Genomic DNA, 25802 nt, shown 5'->3' on the forward strand with positions numbered 1-25802 from the left:
AGACACCATTGGAAACATCACATATTACCAAGGCTTTGACTGGAATGTAATATTTGAGAGAAACATGCATAGCCTCAAAAATGGCCAGACAGCTTTAAGGAACTAAAGCTGATTTTATGCAGCCAGTGGAAGCCCCTTAGAAAAATCAGACTGATACTACTTATCAAGTTCTTGGGAGGCTTACCATTAATGGCCTTACAAGGTCATTTACTGGCAGGCTTTGAAACCTTGGAAACCTTTGGACCTCAAGAAGAAAGGAAATAACCCAAATCTACAGGTATTGCAGACAAGTCTGATGGCAAGAATTTGGCTTGGCTTCTTGGCCTCAAAGGGCTGTTAAAAGTTCAATTTGAAATACTTTATAAAAGTTGCATCAAAGCAGATTTGAAAAACCTATATAGCCACTTTTCTTTCTGGGATCAAGGAAATAAAGTAGGCCAAGATTGTTAAAACTGGGCTTATTTTACAATTAGTCTTCATTTGGCTCTCTTTGGTGGAAATGAGGGTGATATTAGAAATTATCTGTTTCCGTTAACACAACTCTGTGAATTTAGATTCTAGCCCTGATTAACTGTCTTTGAGTGTTTGTTGTTTGTCTATAAAACGGGTTGGATCCTGAATTCTTCTGGGTTCTTTAAATATTTGGCTATGACTCTCCAAACTAAGATTTCCAATATTCTTCTGTTCTTTTGACTTAGAATCATTGAGAACTTAAACCGCCCTGCGTCCCTGAAGCCCTACAGGCTGAAGACAGACAACTTGAAGTTAACTTCTCAGAAATTACCACAATGGCCATATTCAGACAATCTTCATGCCAGTTGCTATATGGGCCACACGGAAAGATCACCAGAGACAGTCAAACTAAACCAGGAAAATCTATCAGACTGCACTGACTGCCCTCATCCCATCTGAAGATGCATTGAGTCAACATCTAAAAGCCATCTCACTGATAGCATTCAGCACTTGGACCCTGGAGCTATAATTTGCTGACTAACCTGTGCTTTTCTTTTCTTTCCATTAGAAATGCCCCTTATTAAGTCTAACTGCTTGCACAATGTAGGCTTATTTGAAAGCCCATCTGTAGGATCACCTGTTGAAACAAGACAACTGTTTAACTGAACTGACCTATTCTCAAGACTAAGACTGGTTCAAGAGCTATGAAACAGGCCTCTTACCTAAGGTCCAGAACAGTACAGTTAAACTCCAGCTGAGAAGGAACAATGCTGGGGCCCCTGGGTGGTTCAGTTTGTTAACCGTCCAACTTTGGCCCAGGTCATGATCTCGCAGTTGGTGGGTTCAAGTCCCACATCAGGCTCTGTGCTGAATATTTGTCCAGAGCCTGGAGCCTGCTTCGGATTCTGTGTCTCCCTTTCTCTCTACCCCTCCTCTGCTCACACGGTGTCTCACTCTGTCTCTCAAACATAAAATTAAAAAAGAGGGGACAATGCTGATGTTAAGGGGAAAAAATCTTGTCAAAAGGGGAGAATGTTAATTTGTAACCACAACACAAGGACTTCTGGTGATAATTTATTCCAGATATGGGACAGATTTGTGTGGCTGACTCCCCATGAAGCTAGATTAAGTCAGGGGCTCCACTATGCCAGAATTAGCTAATCATACCAAATATCATGTTTAAGTGACCCAACACTCAGTCTTGAGGAAATGTTAGATAACTGGTTCAGTTCTAAAATTCTTGTTTTAAACTTAGTTTAATGTTTCTAGCTAAGACATTAGCCTTTTTACTGTTAACATATTTACTATATAAATTAAGTTCTTATTGTGGGCACCAGTCTACTCAGACTTGAACTAAGCTAATGATGGTCAAACGTATGGATACTATAAATAATCCATACAGTTCTGTATAATGTTTGGCTGTTTTTACCCAGACATCAGGAGTTACCTCAGGCTACAAAATTCCTAAACTTTAGCAAATGTAGAAGTTTGAAGATGGTTATCCTTTTTAGGACATGTCTGCCTCATTTATCCCAATAGGCACAAACATTCCTAGTGCCCTGGGACAAAGAGATACTTGGTCACCATTGTCTGCCATAGGCTGCAATTTGACAAAGAGGGGAACTGTGCACTAAAACTGCCATAGGTAACTGATGTCAGCTTCTGGGAATGTGTCAAGTGACCTCAAGGAGATAGCAAAAACAGGCAGAACCAGAAAACTAGTTAAGCAGAGGCATGTAGGCAGTACTTTTGGACCATTAAATACTATTAAAAACAACAACAACAAGAAACCCATAATATATTGAGAAGACCTAAGGGTCTTGCTCTCCTGTCTGTGTGGAAATCAGGATACCCTAACTTTTGTAAACGCAACCAAATATACCTTGTGACACTCACGTATTTGGAGAACTGCTTGCAAGCATGAATCTCCCTTTCCCCTTTTTGTATATATCACCCCCTGTAGCTAACAAGCTTCAGAGCAGTTCCTCAAAGCAATTTGAAAAAATGTTTGCTGGGCTCTGGTTCTCAGTGAGACAACAAAACATTTACTAGCCTATTTTGAGGTTGGCTTGCTTTCAGTTGACATCCCACTTATAAAAACACATCCAATTCTGGGCTTTACTGTAGAATCTTATTAACTAGAATATTTGTTTTAATGTAATGAATATCTAACTTAGTCTTAGTAGTGAACTAAAATAAAATTTTGGTAGTTTGTAAAGCAAACACATACACACCCCCCCCCCCAAAAAAAAGCTTTCTTTAAAAAAATGTTGTTTACCAGGGGAGCCTGGCTAATTCTGTCTGTTAAGTGATGGACTCTTGATTTTGACTCAGGTCACAATTTCATGGTTCATGGAGCCTTAGGCTCCATGCTAGGCGTGGAGCCTGCTTAGGATTCTCTCTCCTCCTCTCTCTCGGCCTCTCCCTCCAGCTGGAGCACTTGCTCCCTCTCTCTCTCTCAAAAAATAGAGTGAAAAATAAAAATTATGGTCTATTAAATCTAGTAGAATGTGCCTGGTAATCGAGACACATAAAGACTGTTAAAAATTTTTATTTCTATAGCTAGAAAAACAGTGTAAAGGTAAAATGTGTTGGTATCAGGATATACCCTGAAAGTTGTTGTCGAAAATAAGTCCCTAATTAAAGGTTCTTGTTTTTGTTTTTGTTTTTTGAGGGGGTGGTTGGCTTCTCCCCCATTCATATCTAATGAAAACAGTGGAGACCATTCTATCAAATTCATTTTGTGAATTTTGTCATAAACACTTTATGTTTTGTTGTGGCTATGTGATAGATATGACTTGTATTTCCCAACCCATTCTAGTTCAATAATAAGGGAGCAGTGAGTTCCCGTCTAAACCTGTTCTGGTGGAATTTCCATCCCTCCTAATTTCCCAGTGTATATGTTCTAGGTGTCCCTAGAGGGTTTTACGATCGTGGCTTCCTCATGGTACCTATTCTTTTCTGCTCTGGCCCTCTGTGGTAATGTGGTCAATCACTGGTCACACTACAAGTGGTAGATGTACCTCATTGTTGCTCACCAGGGTCTGTAGTTGTAGCTATAAGTTAACATTAAGTTGACATTAAGTTAACATTAAAAGGCTGCTGCTGAAAATGGAAGGCTGTGTGCTGAGGGTCACGGCGAGGGCTCCTGTGGTGGCGGCCCTTGACACCTGACTCTCCAAGTAGCATCCTTGGAGATTTTAGAGAAGCCACTCTTCTGTTACAGTCCCACATAGACGACTGACCTTGCTTGACAATCTGAATGACTTTACACAGTTATGCTTCTTTCTCTTGTGTGCCGATTGTCTCTGCACTGAATTTGAACAGCTCTACTCTATTTTCCTTCAGAATGAATTCTTCATCAGGGGTTTCCTTTCCTTCCAGTATATGTATTCTCAAAAGACTAAACTTGTTGGACCTGTAAAGATGTCCAGATCGCAGGGTAAATGTGGCAGAAATTTAAGCTAGGACTCTTGCTGCATTTACCCATCCGTGTTTTTTAGTACAAATGGCTATATAGATATCTATAAAATGTACATTTTAATGAATGGATTTATCTAATTATAGTTAAGGAAATGATTGGATTCATACACAGACTATTTATCAGGCATCTCTTCTGTGCACTTTGCTAGGCACTAGGAGTACATCAAGGCACAAATTTGGACAGACTTTGGGTAAGCATATACATTTATGCTGTTAGTTTGGGCTATTCTTAAAATGCTCATGAAAACTTGCTGCAGCATCTGATTACCCAGACATCTCATTTTTTTCTTACATTGATATTCTACTATAACCTGCATACTTGGAATAAAGTAGGTTCCCAGTATGTTAGGTGAAAAATGAGCCAGATTGGATCCCAGGGGCAGAGCAGTGGATTCCCCTGGGCCTGGCAAAATGGAGCTTGAGGCCGTGACCAGATGCACCAGCCCAGTGAACCTGGCTGTCTCCCTGCATCTGACTGTGGTGCTGCTGACCATTTGCAGTTCTTCGCTTAGTTTTCTTTATGAGGTGCCAAGTACAGTCAGGGTATCTGCAAGGAGTGCTTCATCTCCTCGGTTGCCTTGCTCTTTATGGGCCTGGAGTCCTGCTTCTTACTGCTCAGGGTAGCCATCTACATTTGAGCTCCCAAGGGTTCTGACCAGAAGACGTCATGGAATTCCACTTTTGTAAATTAATTTTTACTACTGCTGGAAGCATCCGACCTGCTGTTCACAATAAAGGCAGATGTGTGACCATAAAAAAAAAAAAAAAAAAAGGGCCAGACTGTTGAAACAGATTATTATGGGAGAAATGTCCAATTTGACATGCTGCATTTTCTTTGTTAACTCGGGGGTTTTCCTGTCTATATCTCTTGCTTCAGTTTCTTCCTGCTTTCACCTCAGGTAATTTCACCTCATGTAATTCTTCCCCACAGGCAGCACACACACTCACCCCTTTCAGTCCCCTTTCATGTTTAGTCCAGTTACCTCAGGTTGGTCTTTAGCATGGTCACAAAAGTAAAACCTTATCCATTTTCCTTACCATCCCATTGAACTAGGTTTTTCTTAAACATCCATATTTATGGTAAATGGGGGAAAATACAAGATTTCTCCTTAAAATTAAAGTAACCTACTTAAATTATACTTACCTATATTTGTCTTTAAAACACTATTCAATTCCCAATACACAGTATTGAATTGCATCTTAGTCTATGATATGAAGGCGTTTTTCTTCCTAGGAAAAATGCATTTTGAGTTTTAAATAACTTTCAGACTCTAGGTTATTTAATGTCACTAACTGATCTAGTATAAATGCACCTTAAGAATATTTTACTCAAACTAAATGCTAAAACATTATACAAAGGTCAGCTATTCTTTTTTTTTTTTTAACAAAATTGTCTCTATTTTTCAAAGTGCCAAGTTATTTAAAATAGCTATATATTCCAGTAGAAACAGAAATAGAGAATGAATGTATATGATATTGTGTTTAAGGGAGAGTACTGTCACTGGTTATCCAATATGGATAAACTATTGTATGAAATCTAATTGCTAATCAAAAATAAAAACTAAAAGTGTTCAGGATATTATTTCAAAATTCATAATATTAAAAGTGTGCAAAAAATTTAAATTCATGCTATAAGCTAAATAAAAACATGTTCTTAAATGGAGAAATACATATATATGAAGATAAAAAACAAACAACATACAATATATTGATGTTTGTACAAAATTAGTTAATATTTATTTATTAGATCTAAAACCAGGCTAATTTGGAAGAATATTTCTTTGCCAACATTTATGTATATAAAAATTGACTCTTTGGTTTATAATTTCATCCTTTTCATTTTAAATATTCTAGAACAAAACTGAATATTAAGATAAACTTTTTTTAAAAAACATTATCACATGTAGTTAGGGTGAAACAATGATTCTACTTTCCATCCCTTGGCCATAGTCACATTGAATCAATAGATACTCATGAAAGACAAATATCTGCAGAGTAATAGCTGAATAACTGGACAATCTTGAGTATAGTTATAGTTGAATGTTGCCGGAGTTCAACTTCTTCCTTGCTTATCTAGATCACAATAGATGTCATCTTGATTAAACAAGGTATTTGTTTCCATAAAAAATAGACTGCCAACACATAACCCATTACTCAATATGCCACATTAGAAACGTGGCTAATCCCAATCACTATAGTAGAGAGATACCAGCATGTTCAGGATACAAGCACTTCAGCTATTCTGCAGACATCTGCCAAATCTGCTTTGAAATCGTACCTATTTTCTTGAGTTTCTGCTTACAAACTAATGTATTATGTAGACAGTAAAAACTGCCTTACCAAACTGTAATATGAAAGTACATCTAAGTGCCATTATCTTTCCACCAATATTAATATGGGGAGCAAAAGAAAGTGTTTTGCTTGAAATGATTACATCTATGAAGTTTGAAAGCATCTGTTTGAAACTTAAACTCTGAGTAAATTATTTGAAGTATTATGTGCTTACTCAGTCCCAATCCTGAGGAATTTCTCAGCCATAGTAACTTTGGGAAGTATAGATTCTGAAATACAGAGGTTTCTGGAGAAAAAAAATAAATAAATGGGGGGAAAAAGGCAGAGGAAAAGAAATCTGTACAAAAGCCCAAGCTACTTGTCACAGGTAGATGAAATAAAGCATCATGCACTTCTCAATTCCACTAGGAAGAGGAGGGATTCAGGGACTATTTAAAAGCTATCTATGTTTCCAGAAATGATGGCAGTCACTGTACAAAAAAAGCAACAGGCCTTTGCTTGTAATTAAACATGATTAAAACTCGTCTATGTAATTTCAGCTTCAAAGTTACCCTGCTCTACATTTTAGAGCTTCCAATTTCAGAGCTGTCTAAAGACAATTAGCCCATTATCCTCTTAGCCTTGAAAAATGCCCCATCTAACAGACAAAGAATGGGTAATATTAAAGTCAATTTGGTTTGGTTAACTATGGGTTCTACCTTTGGTAAGTGGGTAAAGGACTATGGTTCAGAATTACAAAAGTGACATTTTCTAAGAGCAAAATGAAAAATATCTTTCATTCACTGGATTCCAATTCTAATGCTTTTTAATAATTTGATACTAACATATGAAGATTATACACTGCCAGAGGACTCTAAAACCTAACCCACTAGCAATTAGATTTTTTTCATTGCAACTGAATTTCTTATCTGATTATAAGGAAATGCACATTCCAAAAGTCATTTTAAAAATGCAAAATATTTGTAAATACAACTGGCTACTTTGCCTGTGAAAAATAACTTTCTTTCTCAATTTTATTTTTATACTATTTAGGAAGTGTGCCAAATGTACAATCTATTACACACAGCTTTCCAAAACAATGGGACTCTTATAAGATTATAACAATAATGAGAGTCTTTAAAACCCATTTTTATGAATAATGTTAAACTGAATTTATATTTTGGATTTGTGTTTATAAAATGCTATTGCTATACAGTTACTGGTATATTTCTACAATTTGTAAAGATAGAGCAAAGAAGAGAGACCACTTTCAGGAAAGCTTCCTCAATCAAAACAAAGTATGGGATGGTTTACTACTAAAACTACAGGGGGCACCTGGGTGGCTCAGTGGGTTGAGCATCTGACTTTGGCTCAGGTCAAGATCTTGTGGTTTATGAGTTCAATACCCCACATCGGGCTTGCTGGTGTCAGTACAGAGCCAGCTTTGGTCTTCTGTCCTCCACCCTCAACCCACCCCTCTCTTGGTCACTCTCACTGAAAAAAAAAAAAAAGGAAAAAGAAAATGGTATTAAAAACACAGGCTTTTGTGTTCACACCCCATTTTGTGTTTAAACCCAGTTCTACCAGTTCAGAGCCATACATCTCAGAAGATTTTGGAACGTCTCTGAGGATTAGTTTTCTCATTTGCAAAAAAGGACGTACTTACTTCACAGGGCCATTGTGAAGAGGTAAGGAGATAACATATTTAACACTGAGTTCCATTCCCTGCTGAGCTTTCTCACCCAGTGGACTGCTTTCCCTAGCACATACACAGGTTAAACTCACTTATGGTTCCTTTTCCTTCTTTTCGTTGTCACAGGTTAACCAGCACAAGATCAAAATGGTGGTCTAACAATTAAAACTGGCCTGCTAAGTTACAATCAGAAATAAATGTCAATTTCATTTCCTATCTCACCTACTATGATTATTTTAAGCCCCACTATATCCTTCTTATCTGGTGGAATTCAACTAAACCTTTCTTAGCTGATTACTGTTGAAGCAGAAAACATAAACATTCTCTCATTTAATTCTCAATAGTTCAGGTGAGGCCAATGTTGAACTCATTTGGGAGGAAACGGGATGTGACTGCATGTTAGACACTAGAGTACCATTATCTTTTAACTGTGTGAGTTGGGGCCTTACCTCTCTGAGTCTCAAAGTTTCATTTATCACCTTAATCATCACCTACAAATAATGAGGACGAAGCTAAAATAATTGTTGTGGGAACTATAGGTTCTAGCTGAAGACCTGGTCTATAAAAGTGCTCAATAAATGTTAGGTTTATTTTCTCTACTGACATGTCTTCTCTCATCATGTTATCATGCTATTTTAATACTATGGAAAATTATTCTAATGACTGGTATTTTAATGCTGTTTTTTTTTTTAATTTAATGACACAGACATTATTTGACTAAGCCCTGATTTTTTAAAACAACATACTGCTCCACACTGCAGCTCAGAAGATGTTATATAAGATATTTAAAGTCTTACAAAAACACTTTACACTTCTCAAATGATGCATTGTTTCTTGAATTCTGTACTTTCTGGATGAAGTAAAGATAAGTTAAATCTCTTTAACAGACATGGGGCTTTAATTTCATTACTCTAAAAAAGGCAAAGGGTATCTTATGCTTTATAGCATAGCCAAATTAAGATATCATCACCAAATTAAGATATTGAAGGAGTTAAAACTTTCAACCAGGCTTCATAGTCATGGAAGAATGGGGCCAGATATCACTTCTCAGGTTCATCACGGAACTTTTATGAAAACAGTATGCAGTCAGATTGTTTGGCACAAATTACATTTGGCACAGTGTAAAAAAGAGCAAAGACTTTTATAAGCAAAACATCTAAGCTTTGTCCTGCTACTCTTAAGATAAAAATTTATGCAGAAGTTTAGAATTCAAGTTTCCCAAATATCTGTTGCTTGCTCCAAGTTTCAAAGAAAGAATGCTTATAACAGTTCAGCAGTTCCCTGGTGACTGGAGTATAGGCTTCCTTGGTCCAGAGTGCAAAGAAACAACACCTGGAAGGTTTTTTAAAAAAAATTAGGAACAGAAATTCCTACCAGGTACTACATGAGTTTGATAGTCTGCAAACACTGAAGTCAAAATGAAAGATGTGCTGACCTACATGACTTAAATTGTATTGTTGCTGCCTAACCGGTCACATATGTTCCACAGGAAAATAAAACATTAATGAAATAGAACAAGTTACCCTGTAGAATTTAAAGGTAATTAAAACCCAAAAAGGCTTTGTCCTATTTTCTCATAATGTGAAGCTACGAAAACCCATAAAGATATATTATAAAGGGCCACTGAGATATATTCTGATCCTTTTTTAAAGGGAAAGGGTTTGGAACAAATGCTTAAAATCCATACACCATGTCTCCACTAAAGTTTCTATCTGAGACTTAAAAAGATCTTCAGTCTGAAGAAAACAGTTTACATTTTTTTTACCACTACCATTTAAAAACCATGTGTATAGAGGCATTCTATCTACACTGTAATGAAGCACAACTAATTTTATCACACAGAACTTTACTGTATATATTAGTACACTGGCAAACATTTATATCATATCCCCAAACTCTGCCCTTCTAGAAATCTATTGGCATGTTACAAAAACTACCCACAGTGTTCTCTGGACACAAACTTATAGTTACTGTCATTTGTATTTTTAAAACTATTTGATGTTACAGTATTTCATTTATTTTTGTGTATGAAGTTTCCAAATTTCTGCATAAATCCTCGGAACTTGTTTTCATTTGGCTGGTATGAGTGGTACACACCAGTGTTGTAGTTAAGCAGTGGGCTGGACCTGCCGTAACTATTGCCCAAAGTTGTGGATTTTATTTCTGGGCGGTGCACACCAGTATTTGGCAGGTTGCTTGCTGGCTGAATAGAGCTTTCAATCTTATAAAACGGCTCAAAACGACTGTAAATGCGCCTATCGGTTGAATGAGATCTTAGAAGCTCACTGGACTTTTGCCTTGGAGAAGAAGCTGGTTTTCTTTCAGGAGCCAGAACTGTATTAGCCTCCTTCGAATCTTGGTACTGGATCTGTTCGGTGTTAAATCGAGGGGCAGAAGCATCACCTGCCCTTTCCAAGAACTTGTTTTCAACTGGACCTGAAGAAGGTATTGTTTTACTACTTTCATCGGATGGAGAATTGATCCCCTGACATGGGCTAACAGTTACGTCTTCCTTACTCTTATGAATACTGCCTTGAGAGTTTGATGAGGAAGAACGCTTTCTTCTAGGAGATGAATCAACTTTTGGTTCTGACTTCTTTGGTTTTTGATTCTCCTCGGTCTCAGAAACTAATGTGTCAGAACTACTGCACATTCTATAAAAGGCAGGGGCTTTATTTTTGGATAGATTTTCTTTCTTCTCTGGGGTAAGGCTAAGTAATGACCTTAACTTCTGAGAGCCCTTTTTCAAAAAACTTGGCGAACCTTTAACTTCCTTCTTTGAAGGGAGTTCTTTGCTAGGTTCATCTTTATTCATTTCGAGCAAAGCAGCAATGGAAATTGACTTGGTAGTAGTGCCACTCGGAGGGTCTCTCTTGATGGCCTCCCTGTCCTCTTCCATGCTCTGGGTCACATTGTGCATACTCTTAGAACTTTTCAGCAAATCCTCTTTGGGTTTCTCTGGTTGTCTACCTCGATTCCTGGTAAGCGTACTATATACATAATGCTTACTGTGTCCATGATCTAAATTGGCTTTTGAGTGGTCAAAGAATGGGAAACTTCGCCTTTTGAGCAGATTCTCATTTTGTTGACTCTTTAGATTTTCTGTCTGCTTATTTGAACACAAGGATGTATATAAATAGTTGTTTGACTCTGTATGGCCATTTGTAGTTTGATGCGAGCCTGCTGAGTGGTTTTTGGGAACCTGCAAGGTGTGCATTTTGGGTGCCTCAGACTGCAGTGGGAGCTTTGGGGTTGATTCCGGCAAGGGCTTGTCTGTCATATGCTGTACACTCATAGGGGTGTCCGAGACCTCCTTAGGTGTGTCACTTCCCTGGGAACCGACGACAGTTGAATTTGAGGAGCCAGTTGTACAACTGCTAACTTCTTGCTGCTCAGGTAAAGTCGGTTTAAATACAAAAGAGGAACGAAGCCGAGAATGAGTATAAAGAGCGTTGGCTTTCACATTTTCAGAACTATCGTAGCCCTCAAACCGGTCACCTAGAGCCGATCCATTTGAATCAGGTGCAGCTTCTGAATGATCATTTAAGTAGGATTCAATTCTCCAGTTACGCAAGAACGACTTTGTGGTATGTTCAAGGGTTGGCATTCGTTGTTGCAAAAAGCGAATATGATTATCTGTCCCATTAAAAGACCTCCGTACATTTGAGTTCCTTTCTGCAAGATTGGTTGTTTTTCTCTGGGCAAGCCGATCAGCAAAACTCTGGGCAGGTGTGTTACGGTGGCCTGCATAGCCGCCTCGTGATGAGGACGCCACACTCAGACTATCTGAAGGCTTCTTCCAATTACCTGGAGGATTAACATTTCGATTCAGAGCCCTGTTAAGCAGCAGGTATGGTGTTGTTTCTGGCTGTTCCCCGGCATAACTATGCCTCTTCCAATTTTCATTTATTTGACTGGACTGATACTGACGGACTGTATTTGGACCATTAAAATGTGGAATAAAATGAGGCTTGTAGCCATGATTTCTTATGCCATATCTGTCGTGCTCATTTAGAGTATATATCCCTCTGTTTTTGAAGTAACTGGAGTCTAGTTTATGAATTTTGTCCTGTCTGCCAAAAAGGTTTCTTTGGCTGGAAACAGAAGCTAGTGAGGAAACTGAACGCTGGTAGGTGCCATTCTCCCAGAGTGCTTTGCCATGCTTCACCCTTGCTGATTCTTCCTGAGCGAATGAACTGGGGACACAGGATCTGGCATAGAGAGTTCTAAATTCTTCATCGAAGGACTCAACAAGTTGTCCTGTGATTATCTGAACCATGCTGAGGTGAGCTTTTTCAAATGACCACATGTAGCTGAAAAAGAATCAAAATTGGAAAATTTTATTTTTGCTATTAAAGGATTAATGACAATATATAAATCTACTAAGCAAAATATTTCATTTTATATCAACAAGAGTATTTTTGTCTGTTTTCTTCAGGCCAAAATTTAGAACATTGTTAATCATTACATGTTTGCAGTACCTATACATCCATACTCCCACATTCATATTTAAACATTTTTAATGCATATTTTTGAGAGAGAGAGAGCAACAGAGTGTGAGTGGGGGAGGCGCAGAGAGAGAGAGGGAGACACAGAATCCGAAGCAGGCTCCGGAGTTTGAGATGTCAGCACAGAGCCCAGCACGAGGCTCCAATTCATGAAATGCAAGATCATGACCTAAGTGGGAGCCATATGCTTAACGGACTGAGCCATGAGCCACACAGGCACCAGCTTCCTTTCATATTTTAAATAACAAAGCAACTCAAGTCCTGGCTTTGAATCTACCCATAATTTCTGATATCACTTTCTAGAAGTCCAAAGAAAAGCTTGATGTGCATTCTGCATCATTGCCTACTAAGATGTTATGGAATAAAAAATAATGTATTTTATATACAGCATCCTGGCAGGGTGCAAACAAGTCAGTATCAGAGGGAAGGATGGGGACCTGGCTTCTGCTGTGCTATCTACCCACATGGGCTTGGGCCTCAGTTTCCTCATGTCCAAAATGCTAGCATAATCCTACCATTCCTTATAGTTGTAGCATGTTATAAAGCAAGATAGGTCTTTGCTAATGCATGCACTTTATCTCTATGGCTTCCTCAGTAAGTGTACTGTGGGAAGCCAGGGCTTTGGGATGCCAATTAAGATCTTTTAATATAAAATACAATTTCTAGGAAATTAAAAATTTGTAACTACTTTATAGTACTTTGTGGAATTTCTACCATTTAAAAATGAAAGTTGGAATTTCATATAAAAGTTTAAATCTGCCATGTAAAAATTTAGATAATGTAACACAGAGTCACTGAGGTAAAACAGAAATCACTAATATGCTATGTATCAAATACTGTCTATGATATAATAGGGGTTAATAAAGGAAAAAGGAGACAGACATTCCCTACAATGAAGGACCTTACTGTTTAGAGGGAACACAGTAATAAAGGCCGATGAAAATACTAAGAGAGTGTGCAGAGTAAGAATTTAAAATACACAAAATGTTATAAAGAGTGTACAACTTAAGAATCTTATTATTCTCGGGCACCTGGGTGGCTCAGTCGGTTAAGCGTCTGACTTCGGCTCAGGTCATGATCTTGCGGTTGGTGGGTTCGAGCCCTGCATCAGGTTCTATGCTGGCAGCTCAGAGCCTAGAGCCTGTTTCAGATTTTGTGTCTCCCTCTCTCTCTCTGCCCCTCCCCTGCTCATGCTCTGTCTCAAAAATAAATAAAAACTATAAAAAATTTTAAAAAAGAATCTTATTATTCTGATATGCTGAATTTTATCTAGTATGCTTATTGAAAGCATGGTATGAGAATCATTTACCAGGTTCCCTTTTTGTACAGATGTGTGGGCCACCAGGCTAACTTAAAATAAATGATACAATGTGGATCATTAAAGGAATTTTCAACCCCACTGCAGATATGAATACAAAATTTGGGTGAAAGAGCAAATAAAGGAATGAACAGTCAGCTATCACATATGAGAAAAACCCCGGAGATAAGTAGAGGTTAGATCCTATTTGGACAGAGACCAGATAACCGAGAAGTTCAAACCCAAAAGGCGTGGAACAGTTTATGTGGAAGAAGAAACATATAGGAAAAGAAAGGAAGCAGGAATGGCCATGTTTTGGTTGAATGGAGAGAACAAATTCTGTTTTGCTGAAGTAAAGAATTTATATAAAAGACTGATGAACAAGGTGTGGGGATTCTTGAAAGCAAAGCAGAATGTCTGTGCAGGATTTGTTTCCAAATTTGGATCAATTAAAATAAAAAGATGGTTGAGGACTGATTTTTTTTCCAGGAGCTCTTTGCAATGCAGACATGAAGGATGAGGCACTGAATATACTGTGATGAGTAAAAGAATTGACATAAGGTGATAAGAGCCTAAACCAGGGTAGAAATTGGAATGAAGAGTAAGAATGTGGAGCCAGTAATAAGAAGACAGGGCTGGAATATCTGCATGTCCTAAGGGATGTATATAGTTTATGAAATAAAATAATCTCCAGGTGTTGAGCTTAGGAAGCTGACAAGGTAATGGTATTGGGGAATATGTTACAACCGGAAAAGTGTGCCTGCTTTGGTAAATCAGAAAACAATACTGTAGTATCACTGCACATAACAGAAAAACACTCAAGGGTATATATTCAATTTAAAAATTAGTCTCTGGAAATGCTGAAACAGCCCCCAAATAAAAGAGCTATTTTACTGACATTCAGAGAACTTCCTATAAAACTGTCGGGACTCTGGCCAATCACTCTTCTGTAAATCCAACAGTTGATAGGCATTTCCCATACAATTTCAAATTCAAATAAGCATTTCAATTTCAAATAAGCATTTGAGTCCCTTATCAATACTTATCAAAATATGAGCAGACATTTAATGAAAGTTTAGAAGATAGCTTATAAAGCTTAAAATCTTAGGTGCAAAACAGAGATCAAAACAAACAGGAGAAAGACAAACGGAGGAAACAGAAAACGCATAAGTGAGAATGTGTATACAAACAAAGACACAGAAAAAACTATAGTCACGGTCTTCAAAGCAATAGACATCATGCATCTATAATAAAACACAAACAGGATGCTTTGAAATGGTACAATTTGCAGATATTCAAAATATTTGACAACAAAATTTAAAAACTTTAATGTTATTTATTTTTGAGAGACAGAGATTTTGAGACAGAGAGAGAGAGAGAGAGAGTGAGAGAGAGAAAACGAACAAGCAGGGGAAGAGCAGAGAGAGGGAGACACAGAATCCAAAGCAGGCTCCAGCCTCTGAGCTGTCAGCACAGAGCCCAATGAGGGGCCTGAACCCACAAACCAGGAGATCATGACCTGAGCCAAAGTCGGACACTTAACCAACTGAGCCACCCAGGTGCCCCGACAGCAAATTTTTTTTTAAGTTCTAATAGATATATCAGAATAAACAATTGAGAAAATCCTCCAGACAGTACAATTCTACCCACTCCCAGATATCAAATCATAGGAAAAAAAGAATACAATGGAAGTAGATGTCCAGCTAATAATAAGAATTCCAGAGAGAGAGACAATAGAGACAACTGAGGAGAAGAAATGATCAAAGAATACGTGAGAATATGTTCCAGAATAGAAAGACATGAGTACTTGGATTGCTCAGAACAATAAATAAAAAAAAGACCTAGATCTAGAAACATAATAAATTTGAGAATAGCAGGGAATAGAAGAGAAACCTTAGACATTTCTAGAAAGGAAAAAAAAAAAGTTACATAAAAATAACAACTCTTTGAGACTTCTCAACAGCAAGTTTGACTGCCAGTTAATGTCTTTCATATGTGGAGGAAAGAATGATTCAGCTTAGAGTTCCATCTCCAGTTAAGCCATTAACCCCCTAAAATGATAAATTTCTGGACTTAAAAACAATTCCATGCTGATGGAAAGTATTCTTGAGCAAATGAGAGAAAAACTAGGACTTAAAAACAAAAAAGAAGAAAAATGGCATTAAAAGATGGGATATATTAAGGATGGGATATAAGAAAATGTGGCTCAAACTACCCAGGAATACAGGAAATTGCAGAACCTCAGCAGTTTCCAGGTTAAAGAACTGCTAGTCCAAATTGGACATGACAGACTGTTGACAGTAACTGAGCATTTGGAAAAGTTGTTCAAGTGCTAAGAAATCTTCAATATTAACTGGAAAATAAATAGGAATAGAGAAATAGAAAACAAAGACAATGCATAAAACCAAAACCAAATGGTCATTATTAACTTTGTTATAAAAAAAAGAAGCATATAACAAAGGACTCCAGGGCTCCTCAGTGATAAATTCTGACACAATTTTAGTAATGTAAACCAAGACTTCTTACTTAGCAAACAATTGTGATAAAACTATTGGCTAAATGGCAAGCAGAGGGCAAGTAGATATGAGTGAATAGAAATATCACTGTTCAATCACCATACCTGAGAGTCAAGAGATGATATCTAAAAGTGATAGATTCAGCATTTGCAGTATAATCACATTATGTAAGAGGATGGAATAAGTATCAGAAGAACCAGCTCAAAGAATTAAATACTTGCACCCGGAGATCAAGATCCAGCAATGGAGAGAGATGGAGAAAAAAACTTTTGTATTAATGTCTTTTAGAAATACTTGATTTTTTAAAAAGTGTGCACATATTTACCTGGATAAAAAATAAAATGAACTTACTACTCCCATTCCCTCCAGGCACAGTGTCACATTCATGAAGTTGGGAATGTTGACATATTCATTATAATATGTATGAATTTACATATTAAAATGAGGCTCAAAAACTCTGAGTTCCTGTCTGGGGATTATACAGTGAGGTCTAAGGAGTGAAAGCGGTGACAGCACACAGGTTGTAGCATGGATCTCAATGTGACAGTCCTCAAGTCTGATCAGAGATGGCACCTGGAAGCCAACAACTTCCGTGAAACTTGTCTTTTGAAAGTAGCTTTCATAGAGGCCAGAATATTTAAGAAAATGCTGAAAAAATTCTCTCCCAAATGTGTAGACAATACTAATATATGTTCCGGATTTCATTGACAGTTTCAAACAAGGGCATCCAATTCACAATGTGATTTGCACACATTGATACAAAGTGTATGCGTTTTATCTCATCAATGTTAGTATCATGATATGACAAAACACTTGTCCTGTTTTCCTAATAAAACTGTCATCACAATGATTGAACTGTCACACAATGTGTAACTACGGTGAGTGCTGACATCAAGCCTCTCTGGAAATGCTTACAGTTTAGAGTATGAAGACCTTTTATGGCAAAGAATTTTGAATTAAAGAAAGTGGCATTCTGATTTGGGCTATAAGGAAGATGACGGCAACCTTGGAATATGAGACAAATGCTGTTTTTAACCAAAAACAATTAAATTTTTAACCAGTTTTTATGAAAACTGGTTCATAATTGTTCCACCAGATCCTTTTAGAATCCTGTTAACAGGAAAGATTCAAGATAATTAGTAGAAAAACAAAAACAAAAAAACAAAAACAAAAAACAAGGGCTGACAACCATTATTTTTTTAAAGAAGCATATTTAAAACTAACATGGACTAATAAGGAAAGCAGAGTTTTGGCGAATTTTTATCATCTGCAGTCCTAGGCATTCTATCCTCATTTCCATAAGTAGCAACTTAAATTCTGCCTCTGGCTTATGATATACATTGAAAGCTAAAGGGTTTTTGTTGCTGTGGTTTGTCTGTTTTTCCCAGTATCAATTCAAAAGTAGTTTAGCCATAGTCATCTCAATATACAGGACCTATTAATGCCTAGTGGTAGCAAAACAAAGTTAAGGTACATTTATTGTTCAAGGTAATCTTAAAAGTCAGGTTAAATAATAAAAACAGAAAGCATTCATTATGATGAGATTAACTAATAAATACCATTCTATAAGTCAAGTGAACTCCTAATTTTAATTAAAATTTCAATTAAAAACCCTGTAAAGCCAAGTGGATCTGAACAAATACATACACATATAATGAGTCTTTAAAGGGACTCATTAATTTCAAGCACCGGTTGTAATTTCTGCTTTTAACAAGTTTTCCTTTAGAACTCAAAACAGTACTTGCAAAAAAAGGTCTCTGAGCTTAAAGGGAAAGTTACCAGATATTAGTGGCTAAAATATGCCTATCATTAAACCTGACTCCAGGGGTTATGGATGCAGTAACTCATTTAATTCCCACAACAACAATGTGAGGTAGGCTCAAGGATTATTCTTATTTTATAGAGGAGCAAACCTAAGAGAAACCAAGTAACTAACTGACACATCCCCAATCACTTCAATATATTGTCTACTTCCTGTGGACTTTTTAAGTTGTTAAGAGAAAAAAAAAAAGTTTCCCCTCGCACTGCTCTGTTTACCCCCACAGTTCTCCTGGCTCCTTAGGAGTCTATGCTGCCCTAGTGACCTAGAAGGTCACATGTGCTCGTTGGTATTTTGATCTGTCTCTTGATATAACCTGATTGTGTGTCCCTGATTGTGTATCTGGTGCCCGGAATTTGTAAGAGAGGATTAGGGCAGCACTTTCACTCTGGAGCAAGCAGAGCTTGGACTTGGCTGCCAGTCCTGCAATGCTGCTGGCCTTTAGCTTTGGGGTTGTAGACAAGTCACTTAACCTTCTGGAACTTCAGTTTCATCACTGATAAATGTAGATGCAAACAACTGCCTTGTAGATAAGTGGTAAGGACTGCGGATGACGTATGTAGAAGGGCCAGTCTAGAACAGGGGAGGTATTCTGCCAATGGTAGCCTTGAACGATGCTGATAATAGTAACCCAAGTAACCTTGTCTAGTGTCTACCATGGCGCTTTTAACAGCCAGTGTCTGAAATGCATTTTGGGTAGTACTAAACATAGTGACTACATGATGGACTATCAGATTCTTAATAATACTAAAATAAAAACAATCTATCTGACAGTTCTTCAAAGTGATAAAGAGCTTCTATTTTTACGAACAGATGTTACTATTAAGCCTGTACTGTAACTATTTTCATAAAGAGCAAAAACATTTTAAGCATTAGAGAACTATAGGGAACCTCACATATTTGTTAGCCATTTCATTTTGGAGATGAAGAACTTAGAGCACAAGGAAGTTGGATGACTTGCCCAATGTCTTAATGTTCTTTTGAGGTACAGCTAGAACTAAAACCCAAGTCTCCAAGCTTCCATGCAAAGGTTCCTTTTTATTTCTAAGGAATATCTAAGCAGATTATATTAAAATTTGAAACTAATAAATCCTATAAGTGGTTGATAATGCTGGAGGTAAACAGAACGATCTTACCTGTAGGAACCATACATAACTTTCTGGCAGTCAATTAACAAAAACTTCTGTTCTAATTTTCCATGAAATTTTGCTCCTGTTTTTGAAAGATAGTCTTGGCCTTTTACTGTCCGCACTCGAATATTCTAGAATTACATGTAAATATAAAGTTATAACTAGAAAAGAGATATTTTGAAAGTGAAATATATGTCAATATAAAATCTTAGTACCAAAAAAGTATACTTGAAATAATCTTTTTTTAAACCTGTAACAAAAAATAGTAAAAGCAAATTTTAAAATATCACCCCAAAAAACACTCAAGAAAAAGTCATTAAAAATATAGATGTATCTTAGCATAACATAAGCAGGAGGCATTATTTTACACTTATACAGAATGGTCTCATAAATCACCTAGGATACTATTGCAAGATAGCCCTTCGGGTTATAGTGACACAATTCCACAATAAAAATGAAAATCCACGCTGTTTTTTTAAGAAGTCAAATGAAACTGAAAACACTATGCCTAAAAATTGTGATAAGCAACATCTGCTGAATGATAGAATCACTGGAGTCAGTGGTTTCAAGGTTATGTGCTCGGAGAAACAGAAGTGTTCACTATGATTGAGCAAAGTTAACTCAGAAGCTTAAGTGTCTCCTCATCAAGAACAGCATCTTATAAAACCATCATGAGGATGTGTGTTTTCAGTCACATTCCAAAAAGGAGAATAATATCCTTTTGTGATTTATCATTATTCCACCTTAAATTTATTTATGTGTGTGTTACATATATGTAGAGACAGATATATATTTGGAGTAATACAGCTTAACTTGCCTTACATTCAACAGAGATAAAAAGGGTACACAAAATAACCGAAGAAAAAACAAACATGGAATTCTTACCCTGAGTCGTTGAACCTGACAGCCCTGTTTTTCAGTCATATTTAGGAAATGATTAAAGTTGGACTCATCAAGCAGAATATATACAGATATCCCTCGAGTTGATGCCTCCACTATTTCTTTGAAAATGTCCACATCTGTAAATATATCCATCACTAAAGCAATGACCTATTAAAGATAAAAATGTAAAACAATTTTAGATATCCAATAGGGAAAGGTTTAGAAATTGCTTGCTCTCAGCAATACTAAAACAGAAACTAATGAAATACATACCACTTATAAATGTATACACAAATGTGTATGCAGTTTCCTAAAAGGTACAAAAGTATATTGAAAATAAACAAGTGACTACATACAGTCATTATAGATTTGTAGCATGAAATACTTTCATACTGGCTTTAAATACAAGGAAATCTACAGTTCAGTAAGATGCTGAGTGAAGGGTGAATCCAAATTACAGACTGCAAGTGTACAGGTAGGGTAGTGGAATGACACAGGTAGACAGAAGGTGGACACCAGCGTTAGGATTTTTTGTGGGAAACATTTCTAGGGAAAAGCAAGCTCTCCGAAACTAGTTGTTAACAATAAATGTCTTGGGGGTACTGGGACAGAGAAGAAAATCTTACACGGGTGCCTGGGTGGTTCAGTCAGCTGAGCATCCTACTCTTGAGTTTGGCTCAGGTCATGATCTCATGGTTTGTGGGATTAAGCTCTGCATTGGGCTCTGCACTGTCAGATTCTTGGGATTCTCTCTCTCCCTCTCTCTCTGTCCCTCCTTTGCTTGCTCTCTCCCTCTCTCCCCCCCTCTCTGTTTCAAAATAAATAAAGAGACACTAAAAAATCTCACAGAAATAGAAACATGGCTAGGAAGGGGCTAAAGCTGAGAAAAGGTATAGGACTTAAAAACCAGGAAGTTAAACACATTTGACTAAAATGAGCTTAGCAGACAGAATAAGTAAAAGAAAAAAAATGACAAAAAGGCCATATAATTAAGATGATGAAGAGAGAAATTTCTTTAAAAACAGGCCTGTAAAATGGAAAGAGTTCAAGCTAACAGTTGACAACAGAACCATTATTGACTCTGAGGAGCAGTGGGAATGAAATAATGCTGGTAAAAAAAAAAAAAAAAGGAGAACCATTCAAATGACCACCTACTATGTGCTAGACAATACAAAATCCCTGCCCTTGGTGAAGATTACATTTTAGGTAGGGGAAGAAACCGGAAGCTACAAATAGGTAAATTCAGTAATAAGCTATCATATGATAAGTTTATTGGGAAAAAATTAGAATAAGGGAGATTATGAGCCCCTGGATATTGAGAAGGTTGGGTTTGGGCCTTTCTTGGTGGGTCTCTTTGAAAAAGTGTCCTTTGAGCAGAGACATAAAAAGGAATTGAGTTAGTCATCAACATGGATATCTTGAGAAATTGGGTTCCTAACAAGGGGTACCAGCAGTGCAAGGCTCAGCATTAGGAGCTTGCTTGGCATATTCAAGAAACAGCAAGGAGATAACAGAAATGGAATGAGAATGGAGTAATCACAATGTCTTGAAGGTATTAGAAAGCCTTCAGCATTCCATCCTGAATAAGACTGTAATCTATTAGAAGCTTTTAAACTGAGGTAATAATATGATCTGATTTATGTTAGAAAAAGATTCTTCTGGCTACTGTGTTGATCCTAAGGGTAGGAACTAGGGAAACAGGCAGACCAGTTAGAACTAAAGGAACAATTTAAGTGAGGGGTGATGGTAGCCAGGAGAAGGATGGTCCTTATGCTAGTCACCATCACTGATGAAGACGAATGGCTAAAAGCTGGATACCTTTGAGTCTCAGGATTACTGAGTCAATTGAACATAGGACGGGAGAGGAAAAAGGGGGAAAACAGAGTGACTCTAAAATATCTAGCTTCACAACCTGAAGGACCAAGTTGTCATCAACTGAGAGAAGGAAGAATACAGCTACACTAAATTTTAGGTAAGTGTGAGGGGCCAAGTGGAATGCTAAGTGGAGAAGTCTAAGCCAGAGATGTCAACTGGGTGTCAGTTGTGTAGAGATGACAATTAAATTCAAGTCACCAAGGGAGACTGGATAAATAGAAAAGGAGACCAAGGACTGAGCCTTAGGACAAGGGAAGGAAGCAGCAAAGGCCACTATAGTTTTTGTAGAGTGGTAAGAGCAAACGCCTTACTCTAAGGGGTGTGAGAGGGAATGGGAAGACAGATGCAGGAAATGGCAGGTATGGGCGACTCTGAGTGATTTGTCTATAAGAAGAAGCAGAGAGATGAAGAGGTAGCCATGGGTAAAGCTGGGTCAGGAGGAGTTTTACTTTTTTGTTTTGTTTTAGGGTGAGAGAACAGCATGTCTGTATGCTAATCAAATGCTCCAGTAAAGAGTGAAAATTCATGATGCAAGAGATGGTGGGAGGTGGGTGGGGAAGGAAAGAACTGCTGGAGCAATGTCTGTTAGTATGTAATAAAAGAATCCAGTGTAAACATAAAGTAATCAGAGCACAGAAAATAAATACCAGTAAAAGATCATCCCAAACATCAAGACAGAAGGCCAACTATGAGGGTGCAGATGCTGGTGGTAAGGCAGGTGTGGTAGTGATGCTATGAAAGTTCTCTTGTGAATGCTTCGACTCTTCCCATGAACTGGGAAGCAAGATCGGCATCTGAGAACACCCTAGACTATGGAAGACATGTTAAAGGGTCAAGAAAGGGGTATTAAATAGAATGGTAGGGATAAGAGAAGACTACAGAAATATAGTATAATTACAGAGCAGTATTAAGGACTCCCTAATAATGAATTTAAAAGGAGAACAGTCAGGGGTGCCTGGATTGCTCCGTCAATGTAGCATCCAAGTTCGTCTCAAGTCATGATCTCACAGTTCATGGGTTTGAGCCCTGTGTCAGGCTGTGTGCTGACAGCTCAGAGCCTGTAGCCTGCTTCAGATTCTGTCTCCCTCTCTCTCTGACCCTCCCTCGCTCACACTCATCTGTCTTTGTCTCTTAAAAGTAAACATTAAAAAAAAAAATTAAATTAGAACCATCAGCCTCATGGTGATTATCCCAGGCTGTATTCCTACACTGACTGTACAGAAAGAGGAGGCAGAGTAAATCCACCCATATACATTCCAGCCCAGGCCCTTTGCCTGGTCTGTACTGTGAATGGGAGGACAAGGAAAATAAATAAATAAAATGAAAACAGTCAATGTAGTTGTCAATTACTTTCCGGCTTTATTCAGCTGTAGGGATGCAGACATGGAGCAGGCTAAGAGTTTGATGTAACCCTGGATGTAGCTGTGGCCATGAGAATATAATGAGATTATGTTATAATGGAATTCTCTCTCTCTTCTCTCTCAGCCCCTGCTCTTTCTCTATCCCTCTCAAAATAAATAAATAAGTAAATAAATAAATAAATAAATAAATAAAATAGACAAAGAGAAGAAAAAGGATGTCATGGATGTGAGAGGCAGTAAAATAGGGGTCAGGTTCAATGAATTTGAAGTCTTGCTGGGGTTAAAGACCAGTTACCTATTAAAAATTAACAATAATTTCTTCATGTTGTTAGTAATATAATAAAAAAGATAAATATATCATTTCTTAAATGTAGTTATTAATATAAAGATTAAATTATATGTTACCTTGTATTTACTTCACATTACAGTAAATGAAACAAAATTGGCAATGAATTGATAATTGTTGAAAGTGGCTGATGGTACATAAGAGTTCTATATACCAACTTTCTTTCTTTGGAAGCTTCCACAGCATACAGTTTAAAAAAAGGAATAAATAAAGAAACACTGGATACTAGTAGATATCAGAGGGAATAAGCCAGAAATATATGTACAAGTGATAGTCAGATGGGGATACCTGAATTAGGTTATATCGGATTTGCAGTTAAGGCTATGCTATTATCAAGGATATGACTGGGAGTCAATGGGTGAGGTGTAGGTAGGCCAAGATCATGGACGGCAAGGAACTGGTCTTTAGAAGGATCTCTTAATATACAGTTGAGACAGGAGTAGCATTGAAAAGAGTAATAGAGACCAAGAAACAAAATATGTCAAGAAATGAGAGGGAATGCAAGACAAACATGGCAACAATAGCCAAAATGTTTTTTTTTTTTTTTCCTAAGAGAGCGAGACAGTGTGAGCAGGGGAGGGGCAGAGAGAGAGAGGGAGATACAGAATCTGAAGCAGGATCCAGGCTCTGAGCTGGCTGTCAGCACAGAGCCCGATATGGGGCTCGAACCCACGAACCATGAGATCATGACCTGGCCGAAGTCTGATGATTAACTGACTGAGCCACCCAGGCGCCCCAACAACAGACAGAATGATGTCATGGACATGTTGTGAATATGTTAGAAGATGAAGAAAGCCGTGGATAACAGGTAAATTTGTTTTTATTTAATCTAATATGATATTATAACCAAATACTGGACCATACCCAAATTATACAAGTTGGTGACAGTCTTCAAACTACCTGTGAAACATACTTCAATCAGATTTTTTTCTAGGAAGAACAATTTCAATCATTTAAAGAGCCTCACATGACTCCTTTCTTATTTATGAATGATAGAAGGTGCCAGAAGAAGGAAAAGATAGTGGTAGCAACCTCATTCATGTCTTGTGCACATTCTTTATAAAACTAAATATGTGAAAAACCTTCCAGTCACATCAAGATTATTAATTAATGCATTGATTGTGAAATAACAAGTGGTATGATGATGGAGAACACTGACATAAGGAAAAGAAATGTCCATATTATAAACTTATTTTACATAGTAACTTCTAAAATTGTATGTCTGGAATAGTCTTTTTAACTAGAGGACTTTTTCTTAAAGAAATACTATTATGCAACATGGTATTGTTTAAGAAATTAATCAGCACATCTGAAGAATTTATCTTTTATTTGCTAGAGTCTCATGTAACAAATTAATTAAGACTTTGGAAATGAACAAAACACATTACCAGGATAAATAAAGATCTGTTTGCAAAAAGTAATTGAAGTCAGTCAGCCAATGGATGATTCTAGCATACTAAATGTAGAACAAATTACAGTCTCTCTTGCGTGACAGATATTACACTGGATCAGGATCCAAGAGACTAGATTATACATCTTTGACAAGCTTATCTGATGTCAACCAAGTCAGGTAGCTTATCGGGACTTCTGGTTTCATGCACCTTCACTAGATGGAAAATTATATAAAGTCTACAGAAAATTTCAGTTATGCCAAGAAAGCCAAAATAAAATGTAGCTCATTTCATTTTTTTATGGTGGGTTATATTCCTGGAAAGGAATAATAATTACAAAGGAAGTGTGCCAAAGCTGATCTGAAAGTATTATATTCCCAGTTACCTAAAATCACACTGCTCTGTAGAAATAACTATATATAATGAAAGAAAAATTATATACCTGATTAGAATAAGGCTTTTCAAAAGGTACATCAATTGACTTTATAAGTCAATAAAGAAACCAGTCACGTTAAATGGTATTCATTAAACCACCGTGATATTATATACTATTTAAATTCTCCTTTTGCTTCTTCACTAATTCCTGTTTTATTCTTACTGAAAAAGTAAACAAATAAATGCATTCATCAGCCACATGAGACTTAGAACATTTTTAGAAAGAAGTCCTGGGTCATCTTTAAGATCTGACTGAAGGGGAGCCTGGGTGGCTCAGTTGGTTAAGCAGCCAACTTCAGCTCAGGTCATAATCTCGTGTTGTGGTTTGTAGGTTTGAGCCAC

At 37.2% G+C, this 25802-nt stretch overlaps 1 protein-coding gene and 1 non-coding gene across 3 annotated transcripts in view; one reads left to right on the plus strand and one right to left on the minus strand.

The window, feature by feature from the left end:
* Positions 1-5655: 5655 nt before the first annotated feature.
* The window catches only part of FAM83B (family with sequence similarity 83 member B), a 91319-nt gene continuing 71172 nt past the window's right edge, over positions 5656-25802 (minus strand). For both annotated transcript variants that reach the window (XM_039222050.1, XM_039222049.1), the window contains exons 3-5: positions 20056-20220; positions 19177-19301; positions 5656-12213 (exon numbers count right to left, since the gene is read on the minus strand). In XM_039222050.1, coding sequence (XP_039077981.1) covers positions 9912-12213; positions 19177-19301; positions 20056-20220 — 2592 coding nt within the window. In that variant the 3' untranslated portion in view covers positions 5656-9911. The remainder of the gene's footprint in view (positions 12214-19176; positions 19302-20055; positions 20221-25802) is intronic.
* Positions 23101-23231, plus strand: LOC120223820. The gene has a single exon (XR_005526374.1). It is a non-coding gene; the product is annotated as a small nucleolar RNA SNORA51 (small nucleolar RNA).

This window comes from Hyaena hyaena, unplaced genomic scaffold (genome assembly GCF_003009895.1).
Source record: "Hyaena hyaena isolate Hyena2069 unplaced genomic scaffold, ASM300989v1 scaffold_1045, whole genome shotgun sequence".
Lineage (NCBI taxonomy): Eukaryota > Metazoa > Chordata > Mammalia > Carnivora > Hyaenidae > Hyaena > Hyaena hyaena.